Source organism: Ambystoma mexicanum, chromosome 1p, assembly GCF_040938575.1.
Source record: "Ambystoma mexicanum isolate Mex_15411 chromosome 1p, UKY_AmexF1_1, whole genome shotgun sequence".
NCBI lineage: Eukaryota > Metazoa > Chordata > Amphibia > Caudata > Ambystomatidae > Ambystoma > Ambystoma mexicanum.
The window spans coordinates 1,350,648,872-1,350,664,230 of NC_090921.1; the positions used below are offsets into that span (position 1 = coordinate 1,350,648,872).

The 15,359-nt window shown below is 45.5% G+C and overlaps 1 protein-coding gene across 1 annotated transcript in view; it reads left to right on the top strand.

Annotated features, from left to right (window-relative positions):
* LOC138454295 (sulfotransferase 2A1-like) overlaps positions 1-15,359 on the top strand; it is a 144,305-nt gene that overhangs the window by 49,620 nt on the left and 79,326 nt on the right. Inside the window, exons 3-4 of the mRNA XM_069607031.1 lie at positions 4,724-4,932; positions 13,063-13,189. Coding sequence (XP_069463132.1) covers positions 4,724-4,932; positions 13,063-13,189 — 336 coding nt within the window. The remainder of the gene's footprint in view (positions 1-4,723; positions 4,933-13,062; positions 13,190-15,359) is intronic.

Below are 15,359 nucleotides of genomic sequence, written 5' to 3' on the forward strand. Positions count from 1 at the left end.
AGCCTTAGCAGCTACGGGCCGTGTCACCTGCCAACGGTTCTGGTCATTGGGCAGGATTTTCCCAGATCAGGGATCGAGCTAAAAAATGGTCTCCCGGATCATAGAAACCCATTTGCACCCTTCAAAGTGTTTTTGAAGCCGGGATTCAAACACATCTGGGGACCCTTTCCCTGGGGTTTGAAATAAGGATTAGCAGGAGCTAAAAGCAGCTCCTGGGCATCGGGCATCACCCAATAAGCAGGAGCTACGTCAGGACCAGGAGCTGATCTATAGCACAGAGCCAACGCGGATGAACAAAAGTAAACACAGGATCTAACCCATGAGAATTATGCAATTTGAAAATTGAAAATGCAGAATTTAAACAAGAATACATGGATTTGCCCTGATCTGATGAAGGCGATCCAGCCGAAACACGTGTCATCAGGAAGGGCACTTTGTTAATTGAGTGTTTAAAAACCTTTTTGTATATTATACCAACTGGCTCAAATCTCTGCAAGTCATTTGATTCGCTATATATTCAGCGGCTTTGTGGCTTTTTGCCGCCTGACTACAGCAGGACGCGACAGATTGTCTTATTGACTTTCTCATTATAATCATATGATTATTGGAGGAAACAAGGGAACGAGGCTAAAGGTGTCACCCTATAGACCAGCTTTAGGATAAGAGCCCCATTTGTTTTGCTGTTCTATAGCATGCTACAAATTAAACTCCCACGTGTCATGCAAACTGAGTTTTTCTCAATTGTAGATGATCCCATTATGTGCTAAATGTCTTCTGGCTGTGTCCTAATGCTCATTTATACACATTGCGGGATGCACTGGGTAAATGTCATATGGCTATGTTTGCATGGCACCAGTTGACCTGTGGAGCCAAATGTAGCTCCTGGTAGCTGTTGGTGTCAAGCCAATTGGATTCTCCTGAGCTATAAGCAGGATCTTAGTAGCTGCCAGCTCCTAACAAGGTTGAACCCTGTTTCCCAAAAGGCCAAGTGAATCTCTTGTTCAGGATGTCTGTGAAAATTGCTCATTAGGGGTGTACCATGCAGGAAATATTTAAATATGGCTTGCTTGCAACATTATAAGAGATGCTCCTCTTCTCTTGGGTCAATTTCCATGAGTTATTGATTAATCTACTGAAAGCCAAAATCGGGGGATGACAAAAATCCTCCCTGCTCACCTTTCCCCCTCTCTTCCATCTCCACCTTCCCCTCCCTGTGGGCACCCAGAGCAAATGATTTCCATGTCCAGCACTTTCTGCCAGCACATAAAGGGACCATCACTTGCCACACAGTAACCAATCAGCACAGGTCCAACAGAATGAGTACTTATCCGGTCAAGTCATGATTACAACCTGTTACGCTCACCTGGTATCCACAGGGACGCCACCCAGCCGGGTTACTCGCTGGTATGCTTCTCAGCTTTGCTCTGATGTGGTCTGCGGGGAAGGTTCTGTCTTGTGGTAGAATTAGGTGTGCTCTCCGTCCTGCCTTCTTTGCAGGGGCGCATTGTCTTTCATGGGCGAGTGCGGTCCAATTACTTCACTGACGCTAGCCCGTTTGATATTTTTCAGGTAGGTCTTATTGCTGTTCTTTAGTTTTGTTGCTATCCTGCATGCCTTTCTTTGTTTAAAATGTCTCATTTTTCTCCCTTAGGTATGCAGAGCTTCAGCACGGCGAACTGGCTTGGTTGAGCCCTGCTGGTAAATGATGGTACATTAAGAGCGCTATAATGTGGTAAGTAAGCGCTATGCGCAGCGCTGCGAAGTCTTGCCTTTGCTAACATGTGTTTTCCTTCCTTGTAGGTCGCGGTGTTCTTCAACACGAGTGGAATGTCCGGAGTGGTGCCAGCTGAGAGGCGACCAGCCAGGTAAGCCTTTTGAGCAGTTTGTAATTTGTAAATGTCTCTACTGATTTCTAATAATGTTGCCTCTATCTTCCTCTTTCAGGTCGTTCTGTCTGGGATGCGTGCAGATTCGAGGAAGCTGTTCTCAGTAGCTGCGAGTGTTTAAAGATGAAGACTGCAGGTAAGATGCTGCTGCTAATGATGTTCCTTTTGTCTCCTTGCAGGTTCTGCTTCTCCGAGGTTCGAGGGAATAGCTGGACACGGTGAGCGTCACGTTGCAAGCTGCAAAGTAACGCGAAGCAAGTTATCTTGCTCGGGTGTGGTTTAAATAGCCCCAACAAAATAGTCCAGGTAAAGTAGTCCCTAGGCTACCACGCCCAAAACACTAGATCGCATAGCTTGTTTCCTAGGAACCAAGCTATGTGGATGCCTCCATGTTGGCTGACAATACAATAAAGTAGTTCCCAAGCACATTATTTTTCATGGTGTATGAGCCTTGCGCCATAGGTGCCAGGACTGGCCCCATGAGGGCTTTTGAAGAGGATGCCAGGCTCTAGAGGCCTGAGTCCTGACTCCACCTCCAACGCCAATGGGTCTGCCAGAGGAGGTTTTGGGCGAGGGTTGTGACACAACCTGAGATAAGAGGAAGAGGGTGGTGGTGTTAGAGATGGTGCTCTGAGTCAGGCAGGCCTTTTGGGTTTGAGGACATGGTGCTGTATATGCAAGCCTATGGACTTAGGCCGGTGTCCTTAAGATTTGCACGGGGCCCATGGAACACATGCACTGTACACAGGCAGGTGATACCGTTCGTACACCTTTACTGGTATGTTGACCAGCACTAATTCCAGGTTCACCCTCATCATACTCATTTCCTCGCTACCAGATGTTTTTTTTTTTACACCAGATTTGTGCACACCAAGATATCCTGTCTATATCCACACACATGCCTAGTTCCTCACATACGTTGACCCCGGACGCGTAGCTTGATGTTAGTGAAAGTTGGGATAGGCCGGTTTGCGTACTTCTACTCCCGAGGACTTCCATAGGAGCACTCTGCTGCTTGATGTGATCGCTAAGGTGATGAAGTTGCTATATTCTCAACAGGTAGACACTACTTTTGGGATAGCAGGTGCTTTAGTGGTGTTTGAAGAGATTGTGGACTACACTTTCAAGTCTCAATGCCAAAGACCCTAATCGGGTCCAGGGTGTGTCCTGCTTTGTGAGTAGACATTGTAAGCAGTTGGACAATGCCCAATGTGTATACATTGTAAATGAGGTCCTTGGCTTGTTTGTCAAATAGCTCAAGATGATGTAAGTCACTCATCAGTGTGAATGGTTACATTTGATTTCATCGAATCCCAAAATAACGAATGCAATTACGAGTAAAAACTAATACCAAAAAAAGAAATTCCTTTTTTGTTGTTTTTGGGGGGGGGTTCCTCCCAAAGCCACCCCTTCTTTTCCCTAATACTTTTCACCCACCCTCAAAACCACTATTCCCACTCCCAACCTCATTTTTAGTTTTTTTCCCAGATTCGTTGTTTCGTTTTCGTTGTTTTGTATTCATTGTAATTGCATTAGTTATTTTGGGATGCCATATAATCACTGCATACCGTTGAGTCTGTGGAGTACAGTATCATAGACTGGCTTCCTACATAAACAATCACCATATGCTAATCTTTGGATGCTATGCCTGGCATACGAGTCACTACCTCACCCAGCTGAATAAAATCACCATATGCCACTTTCCCTCTTCCCCTGACCCTGTCTTCTTTGTCACACAGTCACTTTGGGCTGATTGGAGTAGTGTTAAGTACAGCAAACTCAACCGGGCTCCCAATTTCATTGGACTCCCTTGGAATCTATATGATCTAACTACAGTACCAGACAGAGACGTTGCTAAGGGGGCCACAGCCCCAGGTCTTTTGGTTGTAGCCCCGGATAGAAGCTCAGGGGTTACAACCAAAAAGCTATAGCCCCCAGTCCCGACAGTCCCGACATTAGAGTAGCCCCAGATCTTGGCCAGACCTAACAACACCCCTCTGCCAGCAAGAATACTCCTGTAAAGTTACTAGCAACTGTACCCCGCACTGCTACTTTTCTGCACTTTTGCACCATCGAACTAGAGAAGTCACGCCCAACATCCCCCACCCCACCTTCCTTCATGGTCTTACCTCCTCCTCCTGTGTGCTTCCTGTTCCCACTTTCACCAACTCCTCTCAATCCCCCTACCGCCCATTCTTCTCTTTCAACCCCAGTCCAAGGACTGGAAACCTTCAACCAGCCTCTGCTCTCGAAGATCACTGGAGTAGTAACAGGAGCAGCATAAATGCCCATTACATTATATGTGCCCACTGCAGCTGTAAATGATGACTATTGCTATAGTGTATGTATGTGCCACTGCCCCTGTATGCTCTAAATTAGGGGAAGCAGTGCCAGGGCTACCAAGGAAGCTCCCAGGGGTACGATTTACTGCCCTTGGGAACCACTAAATGACAGACATCCCTTAAGGACACACAAAGCATCATTGTTGAGGAACACTTATTTTTTTGTTAATGGTCAAACTGGGTAAATGAACCCAAAAAAAGTCTGCTTCTTGTGTGCTTTTCGTCCAGCTTGCCTTGAACACTTGCACCGCGTTGAGTTGTTGTGATCAATCGCTTTGTAGAAGAGGCCGGGTATCTTAACATTGATTCTGTCTCTGAGGGGTAGCCGGTGCATATCTTTTGGCATCCAGTTGTATTGTCCGGTGTCCATCGCATCCTTATCTGAAAGTTAAATTAACTTGGACTGAATTGTTCTGGAGAAGTTTGCTTGTGGGATTAATGGTTTTTATCATTTTTCGGAGAGAAGCTGAGTTACCCACTTTATTTTCCCTGCAGGTACCACGTGGATGCAAGAGATCCTGACGCTCATCAACAGCAAAGGAGATACTGTGCCATACAAGTCAATCCCCAGTTGGGAGCGTGTTCCCTGGGTGGAGCAAACGACGGGCCGCGGGTTCCTGGAGAACCGTCCCTCACCCCGTCTCATCACCTCTCACTTGCCTGCGCAGCTCTTTCCAAAATCTTTCGCCAGTTCTAAGGCTAAGGTGAGGTGTTGCTCCTGGCAGCTGAGTGGCAATCAAACCTCGTGGCAAGGGCACGGCACTGCTGCAAATCGTATAATAGAGTGCTCTTACTCAAATGCAGTGGCCTGTGTGTGTCAAAAAGAGGTGAAATATGTGTTTACACTCCCCAAATCCCTCTGTCCCACCCTCTCATCTTCCCTCCACAGACCCAGGTCCAGAAACCCAGATTTGGGCACAAACCATAAATCCATTCAGACAAGTCCTAGTGCTGAGGGCTCACGATGGTGGCAAAAGCATATTACATTATTTTAAGTACCTTCTAATGCACCAAAGCAATGTCTCACTGTCCACGTATTGGAATAGGTCTTTTCATTTGCACTGTCAATATCGCCAATGCCCCATAGTAGAGACTGTTGGCGTATGAGAGGCTGTGTTGGCTCTGACCGGATTTCGACATCCTTCATTAAAATCACAGGCATATGTCTGCAGCAAACACTCAACCGACAGAGCTTTGTCACCTGCTGGCAGTGATTTAAGTGGGGTGAGAAATCAAGGGAGGGGCTGTGGCAAGGGGCGTGGCCTAAGCAGTCTGGGCGTGGTCTTATGGGGGCAGCTTGGGCAAGGGCCAGTTGCAAATGTGAGGATGCTTTGCCATTATATACTATGTCCTGCAGGGATGTGGCCCAACACTGTCTGGGTCCCACAGAGGTTGGTCTGGAAAGGTTGCCAACCTTATTTTATGCAGATAATGCAGTGGTACTCTGAGCATCCCCAATGGGTCGGAAACATACAATTCTTTGTTTTGTTAGTAAGTGCACAGATCTTGGCTTAAGTCTTAATGTTGGGAAAACCAAGGACTTGAGTTTTCGACATAATAAAATGAGTAGACTTGAACTATGTATTGTTGTGGATGGGGCTAAGTTGGAACACATGGAAACCTATTACTATTTGGACATTGGGTTCTCAGAGGCTTGTTCTTGGAGAGCACAGGTGGACAAATCTTGAACTACTCTTGCCAAAAAACACAAGGGGGCGACAATCTGTTTTCTGTAGGCATGGTAATGGTGCTGTTCTACCTGCCCTTGAGCTGCGGCTTTGTATGGTGCCAACATCTGGGGGTATTCTAACTAGGGGCCTTTGCAGATTACTCCTAAAGAACCTACATTCATTGTCACTGAGTGCTCCGAACGCTCCACTCCGGCTGGACGCAGATTTGCGGCCTATTAGCGATGATATTGTTCTGAGACATGTTTTCTACTGGGTTAGGTTGTAGAGTTTACCTGGCCTCGCGGTGTATAGAGAAGCACGGGAACGTGTTTTGTCAATAGTGGGAGGAGGGTCTTTGCCCTGGATGACACATGCAAGAAAGACATTTTTCTCTCTAGAACTTCCTGGGTTGTGGTTCAATCCTTCAAACCTAAATTTTGCATCAACTTCGACTGTCAATCTATCTGCTATAGTCCAATCGCGGAGGAGGATGGAAGAATCAAGTTTCACCACACGGCTGGGTACCGAATATCTTGTTTGGCAAACATGATTTTGGCTATGAAAAGTGCCTTGACCTTATCACTCCCCATTTGGCAAGAACACTCTTTGTACAGTTTAGATTAGGCATATTGAGGGTTGCGTCTGTTACTAAAAGCTGGGTTGGCTCGAACAGTGGCCGATGTGCACTTTGTGGAGCTGCTGAGGAAACTTTGGTGCATTTCATGCTGTTATGTGAGCAATTTAGGGGGAGAAGGATGGCTTATTATTATAAACCTTTGTTTGATTGCTGTCCAATTTGTTGTAAGTTGTAGAAGTGATGAACTTCTGTAAGTGCACTGCTCACCAAGATGATTTGTACGGGGTGGCAACATATATTTATAGGGCTTGGGTACATGGGTGTAAAAAATGAAGGCATTAACACTGCATAGAAACTTACGAGGCCCTCATTTTAAAAGGGTTTTAAAGGAGATGAAGTGTGCAATATTGTGTTTTAAAATATTTCCTTTTCCACCTTGTAATGATGTCTTAATATGTTTTCACTGTGAGATGAATTCTGTAGATGTTGAATAAAGGTTGTACATGATGATATTATTTGTGTAATAATAATATTTGGCCTGAATAGGGAATATTCGAGCAATGCCTAATGCCCCGAACCCAAATGTTTGCACATTTTGAATGTCTGTGCATTTTGAATGGGAGACACTTTAAATGTTTCTTTTGAAAGGGAAAAGGATAGCACTTGCAACAAATTAAAGACAGTTGCAATCAGAAAGATTGTATTTTGTTATAATAGATCTGGAGATCTAATTTATCAGATAGGCTTCTTCATTTTTAAAAGCACTCAACAGAAAGTGTGAAGATGCTTTGCAATTGGGCAGGCACTGCGAGTTTGCCCGAGCAGGACATTTCGGCAGGGCCGGTTTGACGCGAGCCGATTCGGTGCAGACAGATCGCCACACGAGCCGGTTTGGCTCAGCCGGTTACGCGCGGCCAGTTCGGTGCAATTTCTCACTAAGCCAGTGTCTGTGTAATCGTCCCGCTATTTAAACAAATGCAAACGTGAGCTGAGAATGGTTTGGAAAATCTCGTTCTTATCCACACCGAAACATGCTTGCGCCGAAACATCCATGCGCCTGACTGATCACGCCAAACTGGCCGTGCCAAATCAGCCCGCACAGATCTGGCCACACCAAAATCGGGTGTACCGAACCACAGGAGAAAGCCCACTTGATTCTTTATCTCGCTTACCAACAACCTTGCAGCCGCAGTGCAAGTGCTGTGGAAATGCAGGTTTGTGCTTCCTTTCAGAGATTGTACTTTGTGTGAGAAAGAGTCTTCTGGTCGGACAAAATATTATTTCAAGGCACAAAACCTTTTAAATGGGCGCCAAAATAAATCCATTGTTTGTGCTTTTGGGATACGGATGAATAGAACCCCTGTTTTTACATCTCAATCCCCCATAACAGCAGCATACATGCAGTTTCAGTGTCTGTTACACTACAAAGTCGAGTTCACAACACATGAAATGACGATTCCATGTCATTTCATCGCAGGATGTTTTTTTGCAGGGTTTTTACCGCTCTTTTTTTAACGAAAAAACACATCACATTTTTTTTTTTTATTTTTGGCGGGGGTTCGGCCCGAACCACAATCCCCTTTAATTTGTTTGATATTCTCAAACACCCACACACCATATGTATATTTGCCTAAACGACAGCAGGAGGGTTGGTGATGAGGTTAAAGCCCTCTTTCTCCCTGCCAAGAGTGGCTTGGGTCTTCCAAAGCAATCTAAGCCCTCTGTTTGCTCTGGGTCAGCGCAGAGCCATATCTTTGAAAATTTGCTGACTGGGCTCAGCCGTGGAGCGCCATTGAGTTGCGTAAAAATACCTAGACAGTTGTGATTTTAGTGGGCTATAACATTTTCTGCATCCAACGGTGAAGGCCATGCATGGCAGGGCACGCCTTGTTGCCGGATCTGGTGAAGGCAGGCCAACGGTGAAATCCAACGTCCACGCTAGTGACGCATGTGGGAATTCTTATCAGGCACTCAGTGTGTTTGATCATTGAAAGCAGCTGAAGTGCAAATAAGCCTGACCTTCTACTCTGCACCCGTGGGATATGGAAGACAGACACGATATGCACGTGTCTGTTACTGCCACCTGGCTCAGAGACTTCCAACCCTGATTTAGATCAGGATGTACGGGAAGCAGACAACAACAGGCTTTGTACGTAGCACGCACCCCAATCTAGGGTGATCAGATTTTCAAGGAGAAGATAAACGGGGGCGGCTGAACAACATAAATGAAGGACAAACATTGCCCCCCAACCCCTGCCACTCCCAGGCCGAATTGCACCCCTCAAAACCCACGTCCCCAATTCCACTGCCTGCCCCTTACTATCTTATCCAATGGTATTTCCATCACTGATCATACTTATAAAATGTGCGGTTTTGAAGGATGTATGCATGTTAATGAAAAAGGAGCCATTGCTCGGATTGGTGTGACAGGCCTTTCGGTGTCCACAGTTCTCCATGCGTCTGTGGGGCGCAGCCAGTTAATGCATGTGGGTGGTGCCTCAAATGTTGGGTGTCCAAGCCCAACCCACAACGGCAACATTCTGAGTGTGTTAAGATGTATATTTACTTTATAATCATTGGCGATTACGATTATTTTAAATTGTCATCCTCCCTTACCCCAAAACCGGGATAGGGTTTACATTTAAAAAAAGAAGAAGCTCGGGACGGGGGGGGGGGGGGGGCGAGGCCCCAATTTCCCTGGACAATCCCAGCAAAACTGTAACATCTGGTCACCCTACCCCAATTTGAATTCTTTATTATCCAACTACGTTATAAAGGTTGAATTGGCACACATTTATAATTTTTGGACTGGAACGCCAACAGCAAGGATTCAGCAGGTGTTGTAGTATACACGTTGGAGCCTTGCCGTTGTCCTTGCAACCCCCAAATCATGCGCACTCAACCTTTTAGAATATCTTGTCTAACGTCCAACGAATGCATTGCAGATTCGGTTATTATATTTGTTTATTTATAATATCTACAGAAATACAGAAAAATCAAACAAATCAGCAAGCAAGATGACAAGAATGCAAATAAAAACAAAAATAGACTAAAAGAAATCATTAAACACATTCCAAATCTTCTCATATGTAGACAATTTACATTTCAGTTTGTATATCAATTTTTCTGTCCTCGACAGACAGTGCATTTCTTGAATCCATTCCTCAAAGGACGGAGGTACACAGCCTTTCCATCCACGGAGAATCAATCTCTTGGCCACAATAAATGCCCTAAAGATCCACTTTTTCAGGGCAGATCTGACATCATCCAACCCTGAATCATCACCTAGGACTACGTCCTAAAATCAAAAAAAGACCATTCACCTATAATCCTGCCACACACATCACAGACCTTATTCCAAAAATCCCTGACCCTCACTCAGCTCCATAGCATGTGTTCCAGTGTCCCAACTTCCTGACCACAACCCCAACAATCTGCACTTTCAGACATGCCTCTTTTATGAAGTCTTTCAGGGCACCAATACACCCGATTCAAAATCTTAATCTGGCGAGACCTTTCACTCAGATTCAGCGAACACAGAGAGACATTACCACACATATTCTGCCAAGCATCGACATCTATCTCAGACCCAATTCTCGCACTCCATCATCTCTGCAAATTGTCATTACTCGGATAATGTGAGACAATAAGCTTGTACAATCTACTGGCCAGACCACTTCCCTTCTCATCAGATTCAGTCAGAAAAGCCCTCACATCCCACGAGTCAGACCAGTCTACCTCACCTACCGCCCTCTTCAGGCTTCTATATGCAGAGTCCGATAGTCTATCAAAATTCCATCTCTCTCTCAGCTCAGCAGCCGTCAACCACCGATCTTCATTCCCCAAATCAGAAACTTGTTTAATACCCATCAAAAACCATTCAGGCCAAAAAACAGTCCTTGAATTATCCCTAATTTTAGGATTCAGCCAGATCCAAGCACTTCTTCACATAAATGCATCACAATCCAGCAATGACAAGACTTCAATCCAAGCGTTGCGTAAAAATGACGTTGCCAACAGACTGCCACCTGGAATCTTTGTATTAGTGGTCAATAAGGCTTCAGGGCCCAGCGGCCCATAAGCACCTGACTCTGAAACCGCCCAGCTATCCAACTCACCTGTCAAAAATGGAACAAAAGAATGTGCAGAAAAGGCCTACTCAAAGGCAAACACTTATTTAATGTTTTTTATTTTATGCTGGTGTTGTGCAATATGCTACACATGGTCCCTTATGATATGATAAAATATGATATTTATTTATATTATGCTCGTGTACAAGTGTTTAAGAGCGCGACAAGGCAAGGGAGGGAAACAGGGGAGAACAAAACAACGATCATATTAGGCCCAGTGACATTGAGAATGCGCAAGTGCATGGGAAAGGGAAAGGGGAAAAGTGCAAGGAAGGGGGAGAAGTGGAAAGTGGGGAGCAGAGGAGAAACGGAAAAATAATAATAAATAAAATCATAAATAATAAAGTCAATAAACGGTGGTAGTGCAGTCAGCAAGTGGCAAGTGCTGGGCTTAAGGCGGCAGCCAGGGTATGTCTGATAAGTGCAGAAAAAGGAAATGGGGTGTGGGACTCTATGGGTACAGATACAGAACCCAGTGCAAGGGGTGACACGGAGGCAGTGCGGGAGGGTGGCAGGGTGAGCAGGTACCTGGGCCTGGAGGACATTGGGTGGCCAGGTGCAGAGTGCCGAGAGAGAAACAGATCAGCAGGAGAGAGGGGGGGGCAAAGGCTGAAGCAAAGAGGAAGGTCTTGAGGTGCTTCCGGAACCGAAGATGGCTCTCCTCAAGTTTCAGAGTGGCAGGGAGGCAGTTACAAAGGGAGGCCCCAGCCGAAGATAGAGATCTACCCCAGCTTGTTTCTTTGAAAAATGACTGATCCTGAGGGAGTTAGAGGAAGAGGAGCAAAGAGCTTGAGAGGGGAGGTATTTATGAAGGGATAGTTGAAGGTATTTAGGATCCAGGCACTAGAAAGTCTTGTGGACAATGCAGAGATTTTTTAATGTAATCTTTGAATCCACTGGGAGCCAGTGAAGGGATTTCAGAGCTGGAGAGATACAATCCCAGCGCTTGAGGCCAAGGACAAGTCTTGCAGCCCTGTTTTGGATGAGTTGCAGAGGGTGGAGAGTAGAGGCAGGTAGATTTAGAAACAGGCTGTTACAATAGTCCAACCTAGAGAGAACCAGACCTTGGGAGACAATGAGCTTCTGGGGGAAAGAGAGGAAAGGCAGAGTACCTCTGAGGAGGTGCAGTAAGAAGTTATACTTTTTAGAGACGTTAGAGATGTAGGCCAAGAAGCAAAGTGTGGAGTCAAAGATGACCCCAAGGTTCTTAGCATCACAGGTGGGGGTAAGAGGACGGCCAAGGGAGGACGGCCAGAGAGTGAGGGGAAAGGATGGTGAAGGTATCCCGATTAGAAGGATCTCAGTCTTGTTGGCATTTAGACAAGATCATTGGCGGCACACCAATCTTGAATGGCAGTTAGGCAATCAGAGATGGGAGAAGGAGAGGAGGTGGCCGAGTGCAGCCTGAAAATGAGTTGAGTGTCATCATCGTAGCACCAGCATAGCACCTTCTACGTGACAGAGTGAGGAGGCAGGAGGGTGGTGGTGTAGGCAAGCAGGAAAAGGGGATGAATGTAGGGAGAAAGCATGGATTCAGGTGGGGGAAGGGTACGTTTTCGCAGCAGCATGAATGTGGTGCATTCAAGTGCTCGAAACTCAAGATACATGTTTTAGAGACCTAGATTTAAATACAATACTCGACTGGACCTATTGATTGTGTGTTATGTAAATGGTTGTGTTTCATAATGAAGAGTAGGTGTTAATCCCTCTCTGCTAGCAGCCTTTCAGTAGTCCAGTGGGAGAATGGGATGCAGTTGGATGAATCTGGAAAGTTGCTTCGGTATCTAGAAGCACCCGCAGCACTGGTCATTGTGATGGATATTCCCGGATCTGGGATCCGGCAAAAAACATTCCCTCAGTTATGGGAAATCCATTTGGAGCTGTTCAAGGGTCTTAGTGTTTTTAACTTGCTTCTGTTGCCGAAGCCAGGATTCGAACCCACGTTGTGAGGAGGAAGGTAGAAATGTACCCACTGGGCGACTTCTAGTAATGCTGCATGTGAATTTGTTTGTTAGGATTTCAGTCTACAGAAAATATTTATGCAACCTTTGTATGTTTAAAAGCTCTGTGCACTTTTTATACTTTGCTTGCAAGATTATAGGAAGTGCGCCACACCCCACTTGGTTTATTTTCCAGGTAATGATAATCTCCTAAAATGGAAATATGTATTCATGGGGGGCATAGAAAATCTCCCATGTTGCTGCCCGCTCCCCTAACCACCCTCCAACCCCCTGCAAACTCTCCTCACCCATCCCCCCACTCCTTCTCTGGTGAGATCCCCCAGCTAATAATTTCCATTTCCAGCCCTGACAATTTCAGTAGAGGTCTTTGAAAGTAGGCAGAATTGTGCACTCCTCCCCCGCTTCGACATTGCATTAATCCCATATCTGGACTTATTGCATGCCATGATGTCTTTCACAACTCCCTTGCCATAACAGTACAGCTTTCTTGTTGCAGGTGATCTACACCGTCCGCAATCCCAAAGATGTCTGCGTGTCTCTGTACAACTACTGCCAGATAACAAAGTTCCTGGAGTGCATCGAGAATTTTGCCGAATTCCATTCCATGTTCATTAAGGGTGACGGTGAGTGCTGATTATGAGGTTGGGGCCACGCTTTCTGTTCTTCCTATGCAAAGGGTAAGTGGGATCCACGGCAAGTCTCAGGAGGATAGCTCAGGGGCAGCGCGCTCGTCTTGGAAGCAAGATGATGCGGAGCAAGACAGATTCGATCCCTGGGTCCGCGCTTAGAATCCTCTGGGTATTAAGCACATTATAAATAGACAATTACAAATGTGATATCTGTTCTTTTTGCTGGTAACCTAATTTGAGCAAATGCATACACATTTCTTTATTCTGTCCTGAAAAATCATGCACATCACGTGGCATGCACTTGAGATCTTAGTCACTTAAACAAATCATAGCTATGGCGAGGTTGCTAATAATAAATATAAGGTATGTTTTTGTATTTAAGGAGTTGGGATTACTTGACAGTTACAAGATGGTGTGAGGAAGAGCCTCCATATAGGGTCACAAATACACTTAAGGGAGCCTTATTGCTGCATGCACGCCAATGTGGGTCAAACATGCAGCGAGATAAGCTTGCTAAGGAATGGGGGGAAAGGAGCCCATACACCTGACCAGACAACTCTCAAGAGAAGTGGTAACGAGATCCAAGATGGCGACCAGAGGTTGTACCTTCTTTTCCCTTCTCCCACACCACACCCCGACCACTTAAGCGGAGGTTGAATACAAATAATCTTCGGAAATGAGCCAGAGATCAGGAAACCAATGAAACCATTGTGAAAAGGTCGTAGGACCGCCCACAAACGGGGAGAAGACTGGAGAGGTACTAGAAGTGGAAGTGACATAGCAGAAAGGGAGATGCTGTGAGGACCTGGAAGAGGTAAGACCAAAGCAGTTGCTACTGGAGTCTGGAGGGGAGAAGGCCCAGAAATTGCTCTGAAATGGAGGACCTTTGACTTGGCTGAGAGTGTCCGTAGGTGGAGGATTGCACAGAAACTCCTGGTTGTTGGGAGTGGTACTGAGGTTGTGGTGAAAAGATGGGATAGAGTCCAAGAGAGAGTTGTATGCTGGATACTCTATCCCCAGAGCTGGGGAGCTCCGGTGGGAGCTAGAAAGACGTGACTGACCTGTTACGAGCATAGGGATATGTGCAAAAGTTACAAAGTGCCAGGTGAATTGGTGAGTTAAAGGGATGATCAAGTGAAGATGGGACAGAGAGTACCGCTTCATTTTGGTAAATGTATTGACCTAAAAGAGCTTCTAAAAAGGCATTTTGGGTTAGAGAGCACTGACACTTCTTTCCGGGAAACGTAGCAAAAGTAACAAAGCATCCAAAGGACAATGTGAGAAGAAGAGTCCTGAGAATGCATTCTGGGAAATGGACGGAATGTCCCAAAGAATGACCGAGAGACTTTGAAAAGAACTGGCAATCTAACAAATTTCCGTTTTGACAAAATAAGAATAAATAGAATCAGCACAAGTTTCTGTAAGCACTTTTACCGGCTCACCGTAATGGATTGAGAGCCTTGTCTGCCTTACTTGGAACCGGAATTATAGTGGCCTAACCATCTTCGGACTTCACATGCCATTGGGTGGTGATGCACGCAATTGTTGGATGAAATCATCTTTGAGTATGGGATGGAGAGTAAATCTTGTATATAAGATCTCCACAAGTTGTACTACACCCACTTACACTCAAACTTGATTATACAAAGCTACTATACCACAAGGTTCATCAGATATGACGTTATTCTACGTGGCAAACTATAAAACCTATTTAAGGGAGGGATTGGTTAAGGGGACATATGCTCCAATATATCATATAAGTATTAGTATTTTTACTGGATGCCACTTATCCGTTAGGCACGACTTGAGCTACCTCTAAATATGAATAATACTGATTAAGGCAGAATAATGGCCGCAGGTTGGCCTATGTAACATTGTATAGCATGTTGCTACATAGACAGTCTGATTGATTGGCATGCTTTCCTAACCTTGTAATTTCGGCTCGTTAGTAGCACGTAAGCAAAATGAAACTCTGGTGCAGAGAGCAACATTAGACTACTACCCACTTGCCCAATTAGTCCATCTCTCATCGGGCAGGCCCCAAGCCAAGTCTCCTTCTTTGTAATTGACCTGGCAGCCTGTTCTCTGTTCTGGGACTTTTAAGGGAGTGTAGGTACACCAATACCCTGGGACCTCGAGCTTGAGTGCTGTGCATCGTCTTCCG